This window comes from Microtus oregoni, unplaced genomic scaffold (assembly GCF_018167655.1).
Source record: "Microtus oregoni isolate MIOR12 unplaced genomic scaffold, Mior012 000055F_ref0000237, whole genome shotgun sequence".
Lineage (NCBI taxonomy): Eukaryota > Metazoa > Chordata > Mammalia > Rodentia > Cricetidae > Microtus > Microtus oregoni.
This window is the reverse complement of record NW_024543831.1, coordinates 972,237-996,517: the sequence shown is the minus strand read 5'-3', so window position 1 is coordinate 996,517 and position 24,281 is coordinate 972,237. Positions and strand designations below refer to the sequence as shown.

The following is a 24,281-nucleotide window of genomic DNA, read 5'->3' as shown; positions in this document are numbered from 1 at the left end:
TTCTACCTGTCTTACTCTGAGCAAAGCAATGACTCACTCTTAGAGGCACCAAGCCCAGTCCACAAAGAACATGGACGGCAGGCACGGCTTCTGCCTAGTGCGCAGGTTCTACCTTGGACCCCACCTCTTTCCTTCCACACCGCGCTTATCCAGCAGAGGGCGCAGGCGCGAGTTTCCTCTGGGCCCCGCCCCGGGTGGCCACGCCCCATCCCTGAGGGTCGGGGCGGGAGCTGTGGGCGCGGAAACTTGGTCAAGGCTTTCCGGGAGCGGCCGGGCACGCGGGTGCTCGAGAGCTCGCGCGCGAGTTGGGGGTCGCTGCGGCGTCCGCCGCTTGCGGGTCCGTCTCCGGCGCGCGTCCCCGCGCCGCGCCGCGCCGGCCGCGCTCGCGCTCGCGTAGGGGCGCGCCTCCGGGCGGGCACCTCCCTCTCAGTCCCTGGGCTGCGAGCGCCGGCGGTGGCTGCCGGAGAGGCCCCTCCTTCTCGCCCCGCTCATTTCTCTCGCTCGCGGCCGAGCGGGCTCCCGACCCTCGGCTGGCCATGGCCGGCAACGTGAAGAAGAGCTCGGGCGCCGGCGGCGGCGGCTCGGGGGGCTCAGGCGCGGGCGGCCTGATCGGGCTCATGAAGGACGCCTTCCAGCCTCACCACCACCACCACCACCTCAGCCCGCACCCTCCCGGCACGGTGGACAAGAAGATGGTGGAGAAGTGCTGGAAGCTCATGGACAAGGTGAGCGGCCTGCGGGCGCGCGCCGCGCCGGGTGGGCGTGGGCGGTGGGGAGGGAGGGAGGGCTGCCGTTGGCAGTTGGGAACGTTGAGGTGTGGGGGAGCCAGACAAAGATGGGGTGGGGGCTGGGGGAGGGCCGGTCACCGCGCCACCCGGGCGGAAGTGCGATGGGGGTGCGGAGCTTGGGGATGTGGGTCGCCGAGTGGGCCCTGGGAGGTGGGCCAGAGGGATGTGTGTTGGCTCTGCGAGCTTGGGAGAGGAGTCATCCTGGGTGAGGGACCTGGGGTCAGGGGACCGGACGACCGGACTGACTGCGGTCTGGGTGAGGTTATAGTTTTTTCTCATTAAGATGTAACACGAAGATCAAAGAAAGCGGTGGGTTTAAATGGGGGCAGGAAAGGAACTTACCCCTCACCGCTGAGGATGGCTCAAGTTTTTTGTTGTCTTGCAAAGTGTTGGATGTAATCCATTGCTGGTGCCGAGATAGGCACTGGTTAAACCACAAGTTTTAGTTAGAACCATTATCTTTCGAAAGGTGGACTGACTGAGCGTACTAAATTGCAGTCTGTCTACTTCCTCCCTGCACTCAGTGCTTTAGCTGGGTTGTAGTTGGATTTTTGTAACGGGCCTATCTGCCTATTATTTCGGAACCCGACTTTGAGCTTGTTTCATGAACCCCTTTGATAACCATTTTAAAGTCGGTTGCGGGGTGGGGTTAACACTTAATGTTTAGCTCTTTAAGCCTGTCTGTCATTCGGGAGACTATTACTTCCTTATAGTTGTGTCTGTGTAATATAGTCTTGAAGTTGCCTCAAGTACAAGTGCACACACAATCTTTTAACATTTTGTTCAGATTCAATGCGCTGTTTTTTGATTCTTACCATATTCCTTAATTTTTCAAAATCCCTACTGCAGATAAATGTGTTTAGGAGGATCTGGCGTGTAAGCAAATGGTGTTATTTCCTCCAGGGTAAACTTGGTTTTCTTTGGTTCCTCTCTGGGCCCAGGTTCCTCTTCAGTTAAGTTCTCCATGGGTTGTTTTGGACTAGGAACAGCTAATAAAATTATTATGAAGCACTTGGCAAACGTAACTGCTGTATAAATGCTTAACAAGTCCTGTGTGAGAATTAACACTCTAGCAGTGCATACCAGTGGTTTCAGAGCCACTTTTCCAGAGTTGATTTTCCCTACCTTAAGTAATTTGAATTGTGGGAACTCCCCCAGCCTCTGTCCCAACTGGTGTTGTAATTAATGACATAAGTACTTGTATGGTGATTGTTTTGATGTTGTGAAACTGACTTTATTATTGGAAATTATAAATCTACTATAAAGATGTGCTGACATCCTGTTTGTTTCTTTTTTAAATTTAGTTTTACTATTTTGTGTGTGTGTGTGTGTGGCTGTGCAGCACATGCATGCAGTGCCCTTGAGGCCGGAAAATGTTGGATCCCCTGAACTGGATTTATGGATGGTTGTGAGCCACCATATGGGTGTTGGGGATTGAACCTGGGTCTTCTGTGAACAAGTGCTCTCAACCACTGTACCATCTCTCCAGCCCCAGTAGAACTGTGGCTGTCTGAAGATGCTAGGGAATGAATCTTTATTTGTTTCTCAAGGTAGGGTTTCTCTGTAGCTTTGGAACCTGTCCTGGAACTAGCTCTGTAGACCAGGCTGGCCTCGAACTCACAGAGATCCACCTGCCTCTGGGATTAAAGGCGTGTGCCACCACTGCTTGGTTCCTTGTTTGTTTCTTGAGACAGCTTTCACTATATCTCAGACCAGTCTGGAACCCACAGCAATCCTGCCTCAGCCTGTCAAGTGCTGCCTAGAGCCATGTGTTAACATCTTATAAAAAAAGTATTGAATGTCTTTACAATCTGAAGTTCATAGGTTTACATTTTGGGAGCTTAACTGTTGGGGACTCCTGGTATAGAACAAGTTTTCATTTCTAGTTGGTCTCATATAGAATGTGGGAGTGGATTCATTGTACCAAAGTGATACTGATTATTGACTTCCTTAAAATAGTGAACTTTAAAATGGTGTTTCTGCTAATGAAAGATAGATTATAGCTAGTCATATTCTACATGATAATCCATATAAACCCTCTCTTATTTTATGTCTTATACTTTCATCACTTGAGAGTGTTGATTTCTGAGTTTTTCTAGATACGTTTATTCACTTACGGTCTCAAAGTTTTTTTGTTTTTTGTTTTTTTTTTTTTGGTTTTTCGAGACAGGATTTCTCTGTGGCTTTGGAGCCTGTCCTGGAACTAGCTCTGTAGACCAGGCTGGTCTCGAACTCACAGAGATCCGCCTTCCTCTGCCTCCCGAGTGCTGGGATTAAAAGCCTGCGCCACCATCGCCCGACTGGTCTCAAAGTTTTGAGTGAAACTGCGTTTAGGTTTTGGTAGTTTCAAGTACCGTAGACTTCTAGCTTTTCTGTGTTAGCCTAGGAAGGCAGGATGTTTTATTCTTTACTGATTGTCTCTGGAGATGGTTTCAGCAATTTGCCCATAACACATTACTAATTGTGCTGAAACGAAAGCTCAGTTCTTTCTCATGTTAGGCCTGCAGGCTTGTTCCACTTCTCTGACTTCCAGGTTGTCTTAATACTTCCGTATTATTATTACTTAGTACTTACCTAATACTTGCTGGGTTGCACCATCTCCTTTGCCCTTGGAGTTTTGGGGTTTCTTTTTACTTAATTTTTTAAGGTCTTTGAAAAATATACATTATTTATTTTGTGTGCATATGTGTGGAGGTTAGAGGTCAACTTGTGAGAGTTGGTTCACTCCTTCCATCAAGTGAGTCCCAATGTATCTTTACCATCTTGTCGCCCCCCCCCCAAGTCTTTAAATGGGGCCATTATATCATTTTATGTGTCTGAGTGTTTTCCTTTCATGCATGTATATGTATCCCATGTATGCCTGGTGCCTGTGAGAGGGCCGGAAGAAGGAGTCTGATCCTCTGGAAATGGAATAACAGATTGTTGTGAACGTCCATGCAGGTTTTAGGAATTAAACCCTAGTCTTCAGCAAGAGTAGCAAGTGCTCTTAATCATTGAGCCATCTCTCCAGCTCCTCATTGTATCTTTCTGATATGTGGAATTATGTAGTAAGTTCTGAGTCATCTTTTCATACCTATTTTATTCTTGTAAAAGTTAGGTGTGTGTTATTCCTGCCTGGGACTAGTAAAGTTTACCGAGAGTTAGCCCTGGGTACCAGTGGTCTCCTTCCTTCCCCCCAATATTAGATGTCAGCAACTGGTGTAAATTGTGGGCCTTGCTTAACATAGACCCAGTCAGCTCAGCCATATGGAACTTAAACTTGTTAGAAAAAAATGCTTGTTTTAGAATACCCCTTAAACAAAAATGGACATCATCAACCCCCTGCCCCATCTTACCAGGATATTGTAATATTTGCAGAGTTATTTCTCTGTAAAGAAATTGACTAGTACATTGAAGACTAGGCAGGAAAGAGAGAATGGAAAAAAAGCTCAAATGGCCTTGATGTGTAAATTTTTTTTTGCGGGGCGGGGGAGGGGGAGAGTTGATTGAGACAGGGTTTCTCTGTGTAGCCCTGGCTGTCCTGAAACTCACTCTGTAGACCAGGCTAGCCTCAAATTTAGAGATCCACCTACTTTTGCCTCCCAAGTGCTGAGATTAAAGGTGTGCGCAACCACTGCCCGGCTTCATGTAAATTTTAAATCACCAAGTTATTTAATTTAGTGAGATGTAAAATGCCATTGTAAAGTATAGTAGGGGCAGGCAAGATTTTCTTGTAAAGAGACTGATAGTAAATAAATAGTGTGGTCGGGCTGGGCAGTGTGGTCGGGCTGGGCGGTGGTGGCGCACGCCTCTTTAATCCCAGCACTCAGGAGGCAGAGGCAGATGGATCTCTGTGAGTTCGAGGCCAGCCTGGTCTACAAGAGCTAGTTCCAGGACTGGCACCAAAGCTACAGAGAAACCCTGTCTTGAACCCCCCCTCCCCCAAAAAATAAATAAATAGTGTGGTCTTTCTGGTTACATGCTTAATCCCACATCTTTTGTTGTTGTTCTAACTTTTTAGTTATTTATTTATTTTATTTTATTTTTTTTGGTTTTTCGAGACAGGGATTTGATTTTTCGAGTGCTGGGATTAAAGGCGTGCGCCACCACCGCCCGGCCTTGTTCTAACTTTTTAAAACTGTAAAAATTATTCTTAGCTTTCAGATATTCTGGGGGATATGTAGTCTTTCAGGTCATAGTTTTCTCCTTCTGAAGTGGTAGAGTTGGTAGGATCTTAGGTGTCACTGTAGTTCAGGCTCTATAGAACCTATTGCGTAGCCCCGTTTGGCCTTGAACTAACAACAATCCTCCTGAATCACAAGCAGGCATCACCACATAAGCTTTCAGTTTTTGAGTTTGAAAGAAGTCTTTTCAAGAAAGACTTCTTTGGGGCAGTGAATGGTGTAGCAGGTAAAGATACTTGCTTCCAAGTTAGTCTGATGACCTTAGTTTGAGCCTCAGGACCCATGCAGTAGAAGGAGAGAACCAAGTTCTGCAAGTTGTCCTCTAGACTTGGCACCTGTACAGGCACACGTGTGCACACACACTAAATAAATGAAAAAAGATGTGATATTTCCTTTTTTTAGGTTATCTTTCCTTGGCTGTACCTGTTCCCCACTCCCAAAATAACTTTGGGTAAATAATTGTGTTTTGGAAGTAAAATGTCTCTAGTTGGATTTTAAACTCATATGTTTCATTGGACTTCTTGCCCTTTCCTCCCTTCCTCCTCCCTTCCTTCTTCCCTTTGACTTGTGTGCTGAGTTCCAGGCACATGCTGGGTGTTAAGTTCACACTCTCTAGGATTTGTGATCTGTAATGATAAGTGACTACTGAAGTATGTCCAAAGTGATCTGGGATCTCTTAGGTTTAAACACAAGACATACTTGTTCTGGGTTTATCTTAACCTCTGATGCTTGGGTACCCCCCTTTTTTCTTCTTTAGATGGTATTCATTATGATCTGGAACTTACATAGATCTACCTGTCTCTGTTTGCCAAGTACTGGAATTAAAGATGTACCACCACACCTGGCCTTTTGTTGTTGTTTTTTTTCTCTTGAACCCCACCATGTTTTTTTTGTTTGTTTTTTCGTTTTGTTTGTACACTAGATTGACCTCCAACTTTCTGTGATCCTCCTGCCTCAGCCTCCTGATTGTTGCTGTGTAAGTTACCTGTCTGTTACACTGTTCAGTCAGAGATCTGTACAATAGTAGATAAGTATATAGATGTTTGCTAAATTAAATTGCTTATATGCCCCAAAGGAATTAACTGAAAGGAAAAGTTATGTGGGTGGAAATTAATTAGCTAATTTACTTACTGTTTTTGTTTTGTTGTGGAAGAATTTAATTTAGCCACAATAAATTTGTTTCTTACTGTACTTTTTATTGGTATCATCCTTGTTTTATAGGTGAAAGTAGTTAGGGTCAAAGGTTAAGTAATTTCCTGACTTGGAATTTGGGATTAACCTACTTCTTAAGGCTTCATAAGTTTTTCTTTGTACTTCCTTCTCAGGTGTACAAGAAACTCTCAGTCACAGAAGCTATTTACAGTAGTGTTAAAATGAATATTTGTTAGTCACAGACTACATAGATGATGCTGATCTCATAAGATAATAATGGAGTACTAATTGAACTTCATAGGATAACACACTGCTGTAATATTTGATGGTGCTGGTGTAAACCACTCTGAGGCCAGTCACACAGAATTATGTCTCATGCAATAACTACAGTACTTGGTAATGATGACAAATGACTTACTAGTATATGCATAATGTTTATTAGACTATATTTTTTAATTTTAGTGTATGTGTTTCTTCTAGTGAAAAGTTAACAGTGAAATATGTCATAGTATGAAATATGAATATAGTATGCAGTGTTAAGCTGGAAGCAGCCTTGTAGATGTCATATTTACAGTAACTCTTACTGTAATCAAGAGTGAGCGTCATGACTAGCTATGTCATCCACATTTGTATAAGTACTCTGGTGTTCAAACAGTGATAACAGCCTAAAGATGCATTTCTAAGAGGACCATGATTGTATTTAGAGAGTGGCCTGTGCAGGCTCTCACAGGTGTCTTACCCTCGTTTGTTCGGTGGGATGCCATCATTCTCTCAAGTGGTATTAAGGTAATGTTTAACTAGTACCATTCAATGAAATAAATAATTGTTGGCTACTCCTCCCCAAAACAAGTTCATTCTCTAACTTTGACTGTTATAGAACTCTGGAACTCATTGTAGTTCAGGCTGGCCTTGAACTTTCAATTTTCTTACCTTAGCTTCCCAAGTGTTAGGATTGCAGACATTGTGTTGCCATGTCTGGCATCTAAGTTAGTGGTTCTTCAAATTTTGTATATTGGTTACTTTTTTTTTTACTTAATGGTGTCTATGTTGGCATTTGCCTCTCCCAGGGTAGGAGGAAGAGATGAGACAAGGACTCAATGCTTCCCAGACTGACCCTGAAATCAGAGTGATTTTTTTTTTCCCTCAAACCACCTCCTGCTTGTCTTCAGGCACTAGGATCACAGTACAACCCCACCCAGAACTTTTACCATTTCTACTTTTACTTTTTTGTTGTTGTTATTCATTTTGTTTTTTTGAGACAGAGTTTCTCTGTGTAGCCCTGTCTGTCCTGGAACTTGCTTTCTCTACCAGGGTGGCCTCAAACTCAGAGGTCTGCCTCTGCCTCTTGAGTTCTGGGATTAAAGGTGGGCACCATCACGCCTGAAATAGCACTTTTATTTTTTATTTTTGGCATTTTTGGTTTTTATTGTAGCTCAGATTGGCCTTGAACCTTCTGATCCACTTTTTACCTCCCAAGTACTGGGATTTGGGGTATTTGCCGCCATGTCTGGAAAATGTGTTGTTATGTATCTTTGGACTCCTCCAGAGGATCTAAAATTCGTTATTAACTCTATGTGTGTGAAATTTGAGGCAATCTTTTGTTTGACAGATAGGTAGAAAGGTTAAAAATAGGATTAAGAGCCTAGAGAAATTGTTCAGTTAGACAGGACAAGGGTTGGAATTCCATCACACACATGGCAGCTCATAGCCATCTTTATTTATCTCTAGTTCCAAGGGATCTGATGTCCTCTTCTGGCCATCGTGACACCGAGCATGCACACAGTACACTGGTGAACATGCAGGCAAAACATTTGTACACGCAAAATTAAATATATATTTGGTTTTTCAAGTTAGGGTTTATCTATATAGCCCTGGCTATCCGGGAACTCGATCTGTGTACCAGATTGGCCTTGAATTTAGAACTCAGAGATCCAGCTGCCTCTGCTTCTCAAGTGCTGGGATTAAAGGCAAGTGCCACTACCACCCAGCAATAAAAATATTTTAAAGTAGGATTAAATCAAGGCTAAACTTTTTGATTTCTCTTACTATAGGAAAATTTGTTATGTTAGCTGATAGTATACATATAATAAAATTGATAATCAAATTGGTCCCTGAGTCTTTCCCCTTAGTAGAATTTATGCTGTATTTAAACTTACATGATACTGTGAAAAAGATCATTTCCTTAAGGAACATTCAAAGGAAAGCAGATTAAGTTTTAGTTTGAAAACAGAGCCTAAATTTTAATCGCAGTATCCAAAGAAGTTGTTAATTCGGATGCACATTAGGTTTTATGAGGGGGATTGTGACAAGCAAGTCATTGTGAAGTGTTTTTGTGATTAGCACATTCTGTGCTGGAAGGAAATAGGTGGGAGTAGTCAGCTAGGAGCCCTGGAAGGCAGCCTTGCGCTGTCCCCCACAATGTTCCTTCCTACAACAGCTTCCAAAAGGGGAAAAGGGTCCTAATAATGATACTGGTGACACATGTCCCTGGGGATCCAGCCACTGGTGAGAGAAATGGTGCTACTACCTAGACATAGCCATCAGAAATCAGCAGTGATGGGCTGGGGCTGTAGCGCAGTGGCAGAGTGCTTGCTAGCCTGCAAAAGATTCTGGGGTCCACCAGGGACTGGAGTGGTGGGGTGGGGACAGGACATGACAACACTGATGACACAGGGATTCAGTAGTGACTCTGGATCTTTTTTCTCTGTATCTGGAATGAGTGGTGGGTAAGAAGTGCTTAGTTGAGTCTGCTGCCAGAGTACCTTAACTTACTACTGACTGCTTGCTTGCTACCTTTTCCTCCAGCTTAGATCTGCCATGGAAGCCACGTTAAACAAGGCTAATTCTTTGGTGCTTCATTAGATAGGATGAGGTCCAAATATCTGTAATTTTTTTGTTTTGTTTTGTGGATAGGACCTTTCTATGTAGCCTGTGCTGACGTCACACTTTGAGCAACCCTCCTATTTAGCCTCTCAAATGTTAGGGTCATAGGCATGGATGTACCATTCTCAAGATCCCACCCTTCTTTAGATCTGTTGAACAGCTGTATGGTTCTGTAGCACTTTGTTGAGAAAAAAAAATACAACCGATGAATCATAAAATGTATAGAACAAAATGTCCAAGTCCACATTTACTCTCATACCCTCTTCAGAAGCGTCGAGGGTCCATTCCTCCACCCCATATCCCATTTCCTAAGTGGCTCTAAGATATGTGGTGGAAGCATCATCTTTGAGTCATTGACTGCATTATTGATTAGTGAATTGTTAAGTTTTTAGTATTGGTCTCTTTTCCTTTTCTCCTCCCTCTTCTGGTACTGGAGATGAAACTCGAGGCCTTGAGAATACTGTGTAAATCCTGTCTAGCTGAACATTTGCTCCACACCAACACCAACATCCAAGGATCAGTAAGTAATTAGTCATTTTTTATATCTTAGAGCAGTTTATAATTTCACATCTCTTTATAACTCAAGAAATCTCAAAATACTGTGTTTAATGTTTTAATATACATTAAGAAAATTTTACAAGTTATTCAGCTTCTGTGTGTGCATGTGAGCATGTGCATGCCCTTGCATGTGTGTCATTCCTCTAACAGCTTCCACCTTTTTTTTCTTTCTGGAACTGGCAAGTAGGCTAGGCTAGCTACATTACACACTCCCAACTAGCCCCAGGGATTTGCCTCGTTTTCCCTCCCCAGTGCTGGGATTACACCTATGTGACACCACACCTGTTTTTGTTGTTGGTGATGCTTTTAATGTGATTGGAGGGAGGGGAGGAGTGGGTGTGGGTGGGGAGGGGGTTGCTGAATTCAGGTCTTCATGCTTGCAAGGTGAGCACTTTACCAAGTGAGCTATTTCTCCAACTCCTTCCCCTTTTGTCAAGTTGCTCTTGAACTGGTAGTGAGTTAGTGATCCTCAAAGTTTTCAACATGTTCAGATCACCTGAGAGAAGGCTTGTTAAATGGGAGAAACTGGTAGGTATGGGGTGGGGCCTAGGACTCTACATTCCTGACCATCATCCAGAAGATAGTCCAACTGGTCTAAGGATCACGCTTGATGTAGCAAGGCTCCATACCACAGTTGCTTTTAGTTAGAAGAGCTTAAATTTTCTGTTAAAGAAATGGCTGTGGGGGCTGGAGAGATGGCTCAGTGGTTAAGAGCACTGGCTGCTCTTCCAAAGGTCCTGAGTTCAATTCCCAGCAACCCCATGGTGGCTCACAACCGTCTGTAATGAGATCTGGCGCCCTCCTCTGGCGTGCGGGCATACATGGAGGCAGAATGTTGTATACATAATAAATAAATAAATCTTTAAAAAAAAAGAAATGGCTGTGTGGTATCTAAATTATAAAAGTAATACATGCTTAAAATATACTTTTTTTAAAGTGAGATTTTTTTTTTCTTCCCCAGACAGGGTTTCTCTGTTTAGTCCTACCTGTTTTAGAACTCTCTTCATAGACAGGCTGGCCTCAAACTCACAGAGAACCACCCGCCTCTGTCTCCCAAGTGCTGGGATTAATGCTACCAGTGCCCAGATGAAACGGTGAGAGTTTTAAAGAATTTTAAAAAAATTTGACAGGGCAGTGGTGACACATTCATTTAATCCCAGCACTTGGGAGACAGAGGCAGGTGGATCTCTGTGAGTTTGAGGCCAGCCTGGTCCACAGAGTGAGTTCTAGAACAGCCAGGGCTGCACAGAGAAACCCTGTCTTGAAAAACAAAACAGAAGCAAACAAACAAAAAATTGTTTAATTTCCAAGATTTTCCACGTTAATACTATATAGTTGATGTCCCTATAAAAGGTTTCAAAGGATTGTATACAAGTTTGGTTATTCTCTGCTTCCTGAGTTCTAGGATTAAAGAAGTGTGTCACCACACCTGGCTATTTCTAGGTATTAATATTAGAAACAGTGTTATTGCTGGGTAGTGGTTGCTCATTTTTTAATCCCAGCTGTAGTATGAGGAGGGGGCCGCGTCCCGCCACCCAGCTAGCTTAACCCCCGAAATAACCACACGGAAATTGTATTAAATCACTGCCTGGCCCATTAGCTCTAGCCTCTTATTGGCTAACTCTCACATCTTGATTCAACCCATTTCTAATAATCTGTATGTCACCATAAGACCGTGGCTTACAGGGAAAAATTCAGCATGTCTGGCCTGGCAGCTTCATGGCGGGCAGCTCGCGCGCTCTCTCTCTCTCTCTCTCTCTCTCTCTCTCTCTCTGCCTTCTTTCTCCCAGCATTCTGTTCTGTCTACTCCACCCACCTAAGGGCTGCCCTACCGAAAGACCAAGGCAGTTTCTTTATTCAACCAATGAAATCAGCACAAATGCAGAAGGACCTCCTACACCACCCAGCAACTAGAAGGCAGAGGCAGATGGATCTATTTTTGAGTTCAGGGCCAGCCTGGTCTATAGAGCTATTTCTAGAACAGCTAGGGCCACACAGAGAAACCCTGTGTTTCAAAAAACCAAAACCAAACAAACAAAAAACCCCAGTATTATAGATAGCATACCAAGTTTTTGTTTTGTTTTAACATAGGGTCTCACATTCAGGGATAGCCTTAAAATACTGACTCTTGCTTCCACTTCCAAGGTCCAGTTTCCAAGTGTTTCTTTCTTTTTAACTTTAAAAATTTTTATTTATGCATTAATGTGTGTCAGTGTGAGTACAGGTGTGTGTGCGCGCGTGAGTGCACATGCAGTGCATGCTCTCACACACATACTCATGGGGCCCAGAAGAGAACAATTTGATCTCTTGGAACTGAAGTTATAGATAGTTGTTGGCTGCCTCCCATAGGTGCTGGGAAACATTTTGGGTCTTCTGAAAGAGCAACAAATGTATTAACGGCTAGCATCATGTATCTCTGGCTGGCTTAGAACTCATTATGCAAACCAGGCTGACCTCAAACTCCTACCTCTGCCTCCCAAGAATGGATTAAAAGCACACACCACAATGCCCAGCTTCCAAGTATTTCTTTAGAAATATTCCTAGAAATAAAAATTTTCTGTTAAAGGGATTTTACATTATATCATACAATATAAATTTTGGCTCATGCCTTTCATCCCAGAAGGAAGAGGTGGGCAGATCTCTGTGAGTTTAGAGCCAGTCTGGTCTACATATTGAGTTCCAGGACAGTCAGAGCTGTATAGAAAGACTTAAAAAAAAAAAAAAAACAACAAAAAACCAAAAGCAACAAGGACAATAAAAAAAAAACCGGTAGCAGTGCTGCCCACCTTTAATCCCAGTGCCCAGAGGCCAACCTGGTCTACAGAGGGAGTTCCAGGACAGCCAGGGCTACACAGACCCTGTTTCGAAAAACAAAACAATACATATCTGTGTGTGTGTGCATGTATGTATACATATTCACTGTACGCATATGTGTATATGTATGTAGTGCCACACTGGGGTCCAAAATCTTCACAATCAGTTTTTATTTGAATAACTGTAATAGCCAATTTTTAGTTATTCTAGGTGAAAACTATGTTGACGCCTCTTCACAGTCACAGTTTTAGCAAATAGAAGAAACCACACACCCAAGGCAGGCGCAGAAGGTTGTTCAGTACTCACATTTAACAATCTGAATACTTTGTAAGTATAGAAAGGGCTCTGGGGACTCTCAGAGATTTTGAGCCAGACCACTGCTTAATCCATGAGGAGAACCTGATCAAGCAGGACCTTCATTAATTCCCTAATCTGAAGTTGTATTGGGATGGTATCCAACAGTTTTGCTAATGTTACTTAATCTCTCATTCATGTTAGCATTTGATTTAAAGTTATACTGATTAATTCTGATAGTCATGTTTTTCTCTTTAAGAATAGAGTATGTATGAAAACTTAGCCATAGAGTATGGTTAAGTTGTCAGAAGTGTCATTTTGTATTGAATGTATTTTTTTATTCAGCTGGTATGATAAATGAAAGGAATGAGATTGGTAATGAGTTTTTTTTTTTTACTTTTTAACATTCTTTTTTTTTAAATTATTTATTTATTATGTATACAATATTCTGTCTGCGTGTACACCTGTATGACAGAAGAGGGCACCAGACCTCATTACAGATGGTTGTGAGCCACCATGTGGTTGCTGGGAATTGAACTCAGGACCTCTGGAAGAGCAGGCAATGCTCTTAACCACTGAGCCATCTCTCCAGCCCTGGTAATGAGTTTTAAGTGGCACTGTGTTTGTACTTGCTGTTGGGTAGCATTTGATAAGAATAATGTAATTCAAGAACCTGAATGGAGTTTTGATAAATCAATATTGGAAAATAGTAGTTAGAAGAAAGAGGTTTTTTTTTCCCTTTGGGCCCTAAATTATTTAGTGACAGTAGGTTTCTATGAAAAGTATAGGTTGCAGATTTGTTTCTGGAAAACACTTATCAGTTCTTTTTGTTTAAAAGCTTCCTTATGTCTTTACACTTGTAAAACTGTTAGACCTCTTTGGGTTATGAGATGGTGGAGTTGGGTTTTTGAGACAAGTCCAAAAACACTGTAATCTTCTCTCTACCTCCCTAGTGCTAGGACCACAAGTTGTGCTCCATCATGCCAAACTTGGAGTTTCTATCATTTGAAGTTTCTGTGGGTTTTATTTGTTTTGGTAATAAATATTTATTTTTATTATTTTTAATTACATGTATGTATGTGTGTATGTGAGTAAAGGTGCCCTTGAGAGCTAAAGGTGTGGAATTCCCCTGCAGCTGAAGTTGCAGGTAGTAGTGAGCTACCTGATATGGATGCTGGGGATTGAACTCCTGCCCTACAAGAACAGTAAGCACTCTTCACCACTGAGCCAGCTCCCCAGCCTTTTTTGTTTTGTTTTGTTTTGTTTTGTTTTGTTTTGTTGAGACAGAGTCTCTGGTAGCTTAGGTGTCCTTGAAATCTTTTTTTTTTTCCTGTGCTGGTAAGTCTTTTTTTTTTTAATTTATTTATTTATTAAAGATTTCTGTCTCTTCCCCGCCACCGCTTCCCATTTCCCTCCCCCTCCCCCAATTAAGCCCCCCCCCCCAGCCCGAAAAGCAATCAGGGTTCCCTGTCCAGTGGGAAGTCCAAGGGGATGTTCTACTGGGAACTCACCAAGGCCAGCTGGCCTGGGTCTGGAAAAGCCTGGGATAAAACCGGACTCTCTGAACATAGCGGACAATGAGGACTACTGAGAACTCAAGAACAATGGCAATGGATCAGAAACGCACTGGCTTTGTGGGAGCCTAGGCAGTTTGGATGCTCAACTTAACGTCCTTGAAATCTTGATCTTCTGCTTTTACCTCCCCCAGTGCTGGGATTACAGGCTGAGTGTATGCTACCAAGCCTGGCTAACATTGACATTTTAAGACACTTTAGAAATTGACCTAATGCTTACATTTACAGACAAAAATTAAAGTTCAGAAAGATGAGTAATTGCTCATGCTCATGTATATATAGTTAATGTCCAAATCCACCAGACTAGACGCAGGCCCTGGGACTCTGCTCTTTCCTACTGTGCTCCTGTGCTTGTGAGCAGGATCAGTTGCATCAAACCTGTAGGAAAGTTTTATGTTCTGTTCTAGTTGTAGCTCCACTTTTGTTTGTGCAATGTTTGTTTTTGTAGTATAATAATGTTTCTTTAAAAAGCACGCACGTGTGTGGTTTGAGTGTGTGTGTGTGTGTTTGTGGGTGCAATGCAGGTCATTTTTGGGGGGAGTTGTGTTTGGCTTTCCTCCTTGTTAAGGCAGTCCCTCTCATTTCTGCTGTGCTGTGAACTCCAGAGCAGCTGGCCCTGGAGCCTCAGGCAATTCTCCACCTCCCATTTTGCTATAAGAACACTGGGTTTACAGATGTGCAGCACTAGACCTAGCTTTTCATGTGGGTTCCAGGGATGGAACTCAGGTTGTCAGACCCGGAGGCAAGCTTCTTTCCCAGCTGAGCCATCTTGTTGTCCCCCCAAATGTAGCAGTTTTTAAACATGGTTTTACTTTTCTTCATTGCAAACATAGCAGTTTTCATTCTTGGGTTTTTGTTTTTTGTGTTTTTCTTTTTGTCTATTGACCATTGAGCCTTGGCAGAAGCAAAGGGAGAAGTCAAGCCAGTGGGAAACTATTATGAATGGAACACGTGGCAGCCGTACAAGGACACTGTTGGTTTCCCAGAGCTAAGCACGCGTCTTTTTGACATTGTTCTGAGGGATTATGTAAATATATAGCTAGAAATAAACAAAAGGCAGTCCCTTTTCAAGGATATATAGAATTTGCCAAACTAGAGGATAAGATTAAGTAGAAAAATTTTTTTCCTTTAGGTTTAGTTTTTTTTTTCTTACTATATATCCTTGGTTCACTTAGTACTCACTATGTGTAGCCCAAGCTGGCCTCAAACTTAGCAAAATTCTTCTGCCGCAGCCTCCCCTATTCTGGGTTTACAAGAGTGTGCCATCAACACCAGTGCTTTTGGGAAAAACAATTTTTTTTTATTTCTAAAATTTTTTTTTTTTTTTTTTTTTTGGTTTTTCAAGACAGGGTTTCTCTGTGGCTTTGGAGCCTGTCCTGGAACTAGCTCTTGTAGACCAGGCTGGTCTCGAACTCACAGAGATCTGCCTGCCTCTGCCTCCCGAGTGCTGGGATTAAAGGCGTGCGCCACCACCGCCCGGCTCTAAAAATTTTTTTAATTTATTTTTGAGATAAGGTCTCCCTACGTAGTCCTTACTGTCCTGGAACGCCCTATGTGGACCAGCCTGGCCTCAAACTCACAGAGATCCTCCTGCTTCTGCCTCCTGAGTGCTGGATTAAAGGTGTGGTCCATCACGCTGGACTTGATTTTTTTTTTAAAGCTCAGCAGTATGCATTTGTGCCTGGGAGGTTAACTGGCCACCGTGTAAACTTAGACTGTAAGTCATTATGGCTTTTGACGTGTGCTAATGCTTCACTTGAATTATTCACAGAGGGCCCTTTGGAATGCCTTTTAAAAAGCTACAAATGCTTAAGCCATTTTCTTTCCTTAGGGTATATTAAGAGTACACATACCTCTGTATTTTCTTTATGGGCAATATTAGTGTTCCATAGTCGAGGGCTTGGAGTTCAGTGGGATGGTGCAGTGATTCATCTCAAAAATATTTTAGAAAAAGCATACATTTAATCTGTTTAAACTTTTTTTTTTTTAAAACAAAACAAAACAAAACAAGGTTTCTTTGTGTAGCCCTGCTGCCTGAAACTCTCTTTGTAGACCAGGCTGTCCTTGAACTCACAGAGATCTGCCTGCCTCTGCCTTCTGAGTGCTGAGCTTAAATGTGTGCATCACGTGAGGGCAGATGCCTATGGAGTGTAGAAGAGGGGGTAGAGCCCTTGGAGCTGGAGTTACATGGGGGTTATGAGCCATCTGATGCCAGTACTCTAAACTGAACTCTTGCTATGGAAGAGTGGAAAGTGCTCTTAAGTATTGAGCCATCTCTCTGGTCCTAATGTGAATAATGTGTTGTTAATTTCCAATTCTTTCTTTTTAGGTTCATTCATTTATTCTCTGTATGTGAAGTTTGTGTGTGTATGTGTGTTTTCCTGAATGCATGTATGTGTATCCTGTGCATGCCTGCTGCCTGTAGAGTTTAGAAGAGGGCTTCAGACCCTCTGAGACAGAAGTTATAGATGGGTGTTAACCATAATGTGACTGGGAACTGAACCTGGGTTCTCTCTTGTAAGAGCAGCAATTTCTCTTTACCCCTGAACCATCTTTATCTCTAGTTCTCCTATGTTGCGAATGTTTTATTTAGAAGTTGTACTTGGCTTGGATTTTTTTTTCTTTCTTTTTTCTTTTTGGTTTTTCGAGACAAAGTTTCTCTGTGTAGCCTTGGCTGTTCTGGAACTTGCTGTGTATGTCAGGCTGACCTCAAACTCACAGAGATCTGCCTGCCTCTGGGATTAAAGGCATTACACCAGGCCTGTCTTGGTTCCTGTCTTTGAAGATGTGAATGCTATTGTGGAATTGGTCTTTCTATTCTTGCTTTACCTACTGTGTCTTACCTCTTTCTTGGTTTTTGTAGACTGTGGGACTGGGATGGTTCAGGTGGTAGGAATAATGCTACTGGCTTCTGGGAGTCAGCAAAGGGCAACCGATGTGCCTTTCCTGTTTTTTTATTTTAACGCACAAACTGGTAAACTCCTAAGTACATACAAACTCAGTAATGTGCCCCAAGTCAAGCAGAAGCTAAAAGACAGGTTTTGGTATGCTACTTAAATTGGAATGCAGCAGCATAGAAATGGGTGTGTGTGTGTGTGTGTGTGTGTGTGTGTGTGTGATTTTTGTTGTTGTTTTATTTGAGACAGGATCTAGTTATATAGCCTAAGATGGCCTTGAACGCTTGATCTTAAGTTTAGACATTTCAAGTTGTGTACCACCTCCCCTGACTTGCTGTTGCAGCTTTCTGAGTCACTGGAACTGCATGCAGGTTTATGCCATTGCTCCTAGCTACCATTATGTCTTCCTCTCCATTCTGCTGGTCAAGTCGTATGGAAATGGGAGGAGAATAGATACATTGGTTGCCTCCTTCATTGGCAGTTCAGAGGCCCTTTCACCCACATTTTATGAGATAGATTTTATCTCTTCGTAGGTAAGAAAGAATATTGAAGCTCAGACATTAAGTTTTTTCAAGGTAAATGACTGAGGCTGAATTTGTATGTCTGACTGGTACAGTCTTACAAATATTAAAATATGATTTAATCTTTTAAATGTTAATTGAAAACTTAAGTTTAGTCTTTGTCATAACTCATAAGCAATTTTCTGACTAGCCCATAAATCTCTGAATCACACCTGGTGCCTTGGTGGCTGCACTTCAGTCTAATTGCCCTTCGTATACTTCATAGTCCTCAGGGGATCCCAACTCATTGGACCTTAGGACTGCTGAGGTGGATGCTTTGTTGACCACTCTTCTGCTGATTCTACAAACTGGACTCTTTCTGTGATTCCAGCTCTTAGCATGAGTAACACCTCATAGAAGCTTGTCTGTTGTTTTAAAGCAGTCATCCCGAACTTTGCTATATTACCCTACTTTCTCTGCAGAGACTCATACATACTTCCTTGTTGTTTTCCTCTCTCCCTCCCTCCCCCTCCCTCCCTCCCCCTCTCTTTTTCCTGATAACCCCTGTCAGATTCAGGGACCTTTTCTTTTCACTTCATTTCCCAGCGTATGACATGTATGTTGAGAAAACTAAGCAGGCTTAGTTTAACTACTTCCATATCTACATATTTGTTGCTCTCTAAACCCATCTGATCCCCTTTTTCTCGTTTTAGGAGGTGTCTGTTTAGATGGTGTGATCCTCCTGACCTTCATTTCAGGTTTCATTTCCTATTTTTTTTTTTTTTTTGCCAGGAATTTATTATGGCACTCTTTTTCTCCCTGTTCTCAATGTGAAACATGTTCAGCTCTCTTTGTAATTAAAAACCTGGGCTGGGGAGTGGCTCAGTTAGTAGTACTTGTCTAGTGTGGATCAAGATCCAGGTTCTATCCCCAGCACTACATAAGAAAGTAAACAGAGAATGGTGTTGTAGCGTGAATTCTAATTGGTCGTAATAATAAAAACTTGTGGTCAGATATTAGGAGGTGAAAACTGAAAGATCAGAGAAGCAGAGCAACCAGCCACTAGTTCTTACCTCTACGATATCCTCATTGAATGCCTTGAGAGTCTGTCTCCTCCTGCTTTATAGTCCTCTCTCTACCCAGCCAGATCCCTTCCTGTCTCTCCACCTCCCTAGTGTTGGGATTAAAGACATGTGACTCTCAAGTGCTGGGATTAAAGGTGTGTGCCATCACTGCCTAGCCTCTATGGCTAACTAGTGACTAGCTCTGCCCTCAGATCTTCAGGCAAGCTTTACTTGTTACAGCACAAACAAAATATCACCACATGATGTCACATATCTGTAATAGTGGCCAGCCTGCGATGAGACCTTGTCTTAATAAACAAAAAGTCTTTAATCACAAGGCTTTGTAGTCTTTGTTGAGTCTTTTTCTTGAATTGTCACATTTAAAAAATACATATTTGTAGCATATGCTAAGTTCCTAGTTGCTTAGTGTCAGTCTTCTGTCTACTCAAGATGCACTGTATGCATCTTGCTACCATTTAATAAATTTATTTTTATAAAGTATATTCTGAGTCATAGCATTAAAGTACATTGAGATTTGAATGGGACACAAATTGGGAACTATTTGTTTTACTAATATAAAATTTTATCTATCCAGCTTGAATATAATGGTTTTCTAAAAATAAAATGGTTTTCTTTGTTAAGTTGTTCCTTTCTTAGTACTTCCTAGAATAAGTAGTTTCCTAAAATAATGTTAAATTATGTATGCATAAAGTATTTTTGATGGTATATTTGCTAGACTTACAGAGGGGCTATTTTTTAACAGTGTACCAGAAATGATCTGCTGAGAATAAAAATATAGAGTTTTAAAGCCTATGTATATTGCCTTTTCACTTGAGTCTATAACGATTGTCTATTAAATTGGAATTTTGTAACTTTTTCCTTGTTTGTTTTGCTTTATGGAATCAGAGTCCTCATGTAGCCCTGGCTGGCATGGATATACTTGTTTCTGCCTCTGAATATTGGCATTATATGGGGAGTAGTATAGGTGTGTGCCATCATACTTGGCAGCTGGGATCTAATTTAAGGAAACATGCCTAAGCCTGTGTCTCACCATATGATATTCTTCATGAAGAGACTTGGAAATAATATAATTCAAGTAGGAAGGATAGATAGCCAGGATATATTTGTTGAATGAATAATTTAGACACCACAAAAGAGTTTATAACATGTTTTGGGGACACAGGAAGGTCTATCTGCAAGTGGTCTGCCAGTAATCTTTCATTTTTCTTTTCTTTTTTCTATTTATTTACTTTTAATTTATATGCATTGACATTTTGCCTGCAGGTACATCTATGAGAGAGTGTCAGATCTTGGAGTTGCAGTGTTGAGTTGCATGTGGGAGCTGGGATTTGAACCTGTGTTCTCTGAGGGAAGAGCAGTCAATGCCCATAACCACTGAGCCATCTCTCCACCCAATCTACTAGTAATTTTAAACTATGCCCTTGCCTAGTGCTTTCTTTTCTTCCCTTCTCTTTCATCCCTTATTTCCCCTCTTCCACTTTCCTAGACTGGCCTTGAACTCCTTGAGTTTGAGGTAATCCTGCAACAGACTCCTGAGCTCTGGAATTATGGACGTACTCTACTATATTTATCTTAAGTCTCTGTTTCTAACCAAAGACACTGACAGTTAACAACAAGGTTAGACACAGAGTGTTTATCTAGGCCAGCAGTTCTCAACCAATGGGTCCTGACCCTTTTGGGGTCACACATCAGATATTTACATTATGGTTCATAATAGTAGCAAAATTACAGTTATGAAGTAGCAACAAAATAATTTTATGGTTGGGGGTCACCACAACATGAGTATTAAAGGTTGTCAGCAATAGGGAAGGTTGAGAACCACCGCTCTAGGTAGGCAGTGAGAAATTTTGAGGTCAAGTTCTGAAAGATGAATCAAGCTTTAAGAACTGAGTCTGATGTTTAAGGCAGTTTCAGACTTTAAAATTGCCAGTTTCAGACTTTAGAATTGACAGCCAAGTGTCATTCATAAAAACATAGGAAAGGGGCTCTGGGAAACAGTTGGGTTGGCTCCCACAAGACCTGAGGTTTTGTTTTTTGTTTTTTTTTGTTTTTTCTTTTTGAGATGGGGTTTTACTGTGTAGTTTTGGAGCCTGTCCTGGTACCTGCTCTGTTGACTAGGCTGGCCTTGAACTCACAGAGATCCACCTACTTCTGCCTCCCTAGTGCTGGGATTAAAGGCGTGTGCCACCACTGCCTGGCAAGATCTGAGTTTTAGGCATAAGAATGGAACAGAGATAGGTTGGTTAATAAAGGGAAGGAAGCCCAGCCTTCAATCTGTATTCTGTATTGGATTAAGATGGTCTAGGATTCCTGATGTTGGTAGTCTGGCTATCTGCTAGAAGTAAAAGTAATCCTTTTTGAATAGTGGTATCACAATTAAATTGTTTATAATTTTTATACAGCGACCAACATTTAAAAGAAAACCAAGCCGGGCGGTTGGTGGCGCACGCCTTTAATCCCAGCACTCGGGAGGCAGAGGCAGTCGGATCTCTGTGAGTTCGAGACCAGCCTGGTCTACAAGAGCTAGTTCCAGGACAGGAACCAAAACCACAGAGAAACCCTGTCTCGAAAAACCAAAAAAACAAAACAAAACCCCAAACTAGGTATATTAAAAATGCAACTGAAAGCCAATAGGTGACATGGATTTTAGAAACACAAAGGATATAGAAATTGTCAGTCAAGGACTTAAAATATACCTATTTTTCATCTGTAATGAAAATAAAAACTAAATTGGCAAGTTTTTTGTGTGTATACCTAAACCGTGTACATACTAGACAAATGTTCCACCACTGAACTATGTCCCCAGCACTAAATTGATAATTTTTAAAAAAAAAGCTTAAGATTTATTTATTTATTATATATACAATGTTCTGCCTGCATGTGTCCCTGCAGGCCAGAAGTTGGCACCAAATCTTATTACAGGTGGTTGTGAGTCACCATGTGGTTGCTGGGAATTGAATTCAGGACCATCCCTAGAAGAATAATCAGTGCTCTTAACCGCTGAGCCATCTCTCCAGCCCTAAATTGATAATATTTATAAGAATCGTGAAATGATAAAGAATTCTAGAACTGAAGGAAACTGATTATTAAATGTCACTACTATTACTGGCGACATGGCGCAGTGTAGCTAAAGGCATTGATGTCAAGCCTGATGACTTGAGTTCCAAAGTTTGGATCTCTGAGACCCACATGATGAAAGTTGTCCTCTCGTCTCTGTACACGTGCAGTGACATACATATGCCTCTCAACCACCAATGTGATAAAAAAATTTTAAGACAGCAAGTAGATTTAGGAACATAAATAAGCTAAAGAAATATTTAGTGAGGTAGAATGTAAGAGGAAAATTCCCTACTGAGGTGTTGGGACAAAAAGATGGTCGGTCTGTAGCTGTAAGTATCCATAATTAAATTCTAGAAGAGGTCTGACAAAGAATAATGGCGGAGAAAAGTTTTTAACAAGCTGTTTGAGAAGTCTCCAAACTAATAAAACCCACCAAACTACAAATTAAGGAAACTATCAGCATTAAGCAGAAAAAATACAAAGCCAACACTAGCTACTAAGTTATAATATAACACTGCTGAAAGCTGTTGTGGGATGCTGTTTATTGTTGAGGAAATGTGCACAGACATCTCTTCATCCCAAATAGGGGAATGACAAAAGTCCAACATGGTAAGCCACTGAGTTGGTATGTGTTTAATTTTATGTGTGTGAGTGTTTTGCTCATATGTATGTCTGTGCACCACTTGTGTGTTTAGTGCCCATGGAAGTCAGAAGAGGGCACACACCGGAACTGAAGTTACAATTGTGAGCTGCCATGTGGATGCTAGGAGTCTAAAGGGAGATTCTTTAGAAGAGCAACCAGTGCTCTTAACCATTGAGCCATCTCTCCAGCCCCAAACCAATACATTTTATTGAGGTCATTTATAGGAGTGTGGGTGAAGGATTACTTACAGGAGCAGGAATGACTCAGAAAGTGTCACCAAAGCTCACCCCAGCATGGGTGCTAGCTCACAGAGTCTGGGAACCTGCAGACAGCTCAGCAGATTGGAGAATGTTCTTTCTAAGTGGCTCGATTGGTTGGTCTCCGCTTTATTTGGGCGACTCAATTCATCTGAGTGTCTCTTGACAGTCAGTACAGTTTATATATGATGGGGAGGAGGGACCTAGTATAGCTGGTCAGTTTCAGAGACTTCCTAAAACCTTTGAGTTTATTTCTTGCATTTATTGACTTTTTTGTTGTTCTGGGGTTTTATTGTTTGTTTTTGTTTTTTAGTTAATAACTCAGAAAGGCCTAAATTTGAAATATTCCTGTCTTTGCCATGGGTACTTAGCCTGCCATTCCTTTTAAATGGCAATTAAAATGTTTTAAATTATTATAAAGTACTTAGGAGTTCTGGTTGGGTTTTTACTTATTTATTTACTATTGTTAAAAAAATGAAATAAACACACACACACACAAGGCCTTGTTATGTAATCCTGACTGGCCAAATTTGCCTACGCCTGCAGGGATTAAAGGTGTGCACCACCATGCCTAACCAAGGGTTGCTGTTAATATACCCATCTGTAATCCAGTTTACTGGATTAATATTATTTTTTATATTGTTTATATAGTTTAATACTTTTATTAATTCTTGGAGATTTTTTTTTTCATGGGCAGTTATATATCATCCATAAGATACATTTGCTTTTTCTTTAATTGTTTTTGTTTTCTGTTTTTAGAAATAAGGTTTCTCTATAGCACTGGCTGTCCTGGAACTTGCTCTGTACACCAGGCTGGTCTCAAACTCAGAGATCCACCTGCCTCTGCCTCCTGGGTGCTGGGATTAAAGTGTACTACCATCCCCAGTTCATTGTGTACAAGTTTTTAACCTGACAGTGTCACTGACCTGTTTCCAAGTTGATTGTGTCATTTTAGGTTGTTCTAGGCAGTGTTTGAATGTGCCTTTTGCTCCATTTTCTTGCCATTGGTTGATGTGGTCAATTTGTTATTTGTCTAATTGTGATTGTAGGGTTTTCAGTCTAGAATGAATAATGAGGTTGGGCACCATCTTGTGTCTTTTATTATTGATGCCGTCTTTTGTGAGGATCTGATTAAGTCTTGACAACTTGTGTATTGAATTATCTTTCTTAGTGACTTGTAGGCGTTATTTATGTATCCTGAAAATATTTGTTTGGATATATGCTCTGGATAGATATATGGTACAGGTGTCTCCTGACTCATTAATTTTGCTTTTGACTGTTGTCTTGGTTTTGCTTTTACTTTTTATTTTTTAGATCATGTCTTCCTATGGAGCCCAGACTGCCTTGAGCTCACGAGTCTCCTCCACCAGCTCTAGGTGCTGGATTTACAGACTTGTACTACCATACTCCATCTTTCTATGATACCTTGTTAAAAAGAAGTTATTTCTTGTATCTTTTTCTTTGCCTTGCTCCACTTTTGAAGTAGTAGAATTAAAAAAAAATTACTGTATGGTTTGTGGTTTCCATGGTTCTGTTTAAGGAAAGCCTTTCTTTTTATGAAGTCATGCAGTTAGCGTTTGTGTAATATAAAGCTCTCTAGACGACTTAACCTT

The 24,281-nt window shown here is 41.5% G+C and overlaps 1 protein-coding gene across 2 annotated transcripts in view; it reads left to right on the top strand.

Annotated features, from left to right (window-relative positions):
• The first annotated feature begins 263 nt into the window (after positions 1–263).
• Positions 264–24,281, top strand: part of Cbl (Cbl proto-oncogene) — an 87,836-nt gene continuing 63,818 nt past the window's right edge. For both annotated transcript variants that reach the window (XM_041638742.1, XM_041638741.1), the window contains exon 1: positions 264–725. In XM_041638742.1, the coding sequence (XP_041494676.1) occupies positions 537–725 (189 nt within the window). In that variant the 5' untranslated portion in view covers positions 264–536. The remainder of the gene's footprint in view (positions 726–24,281) is intronic.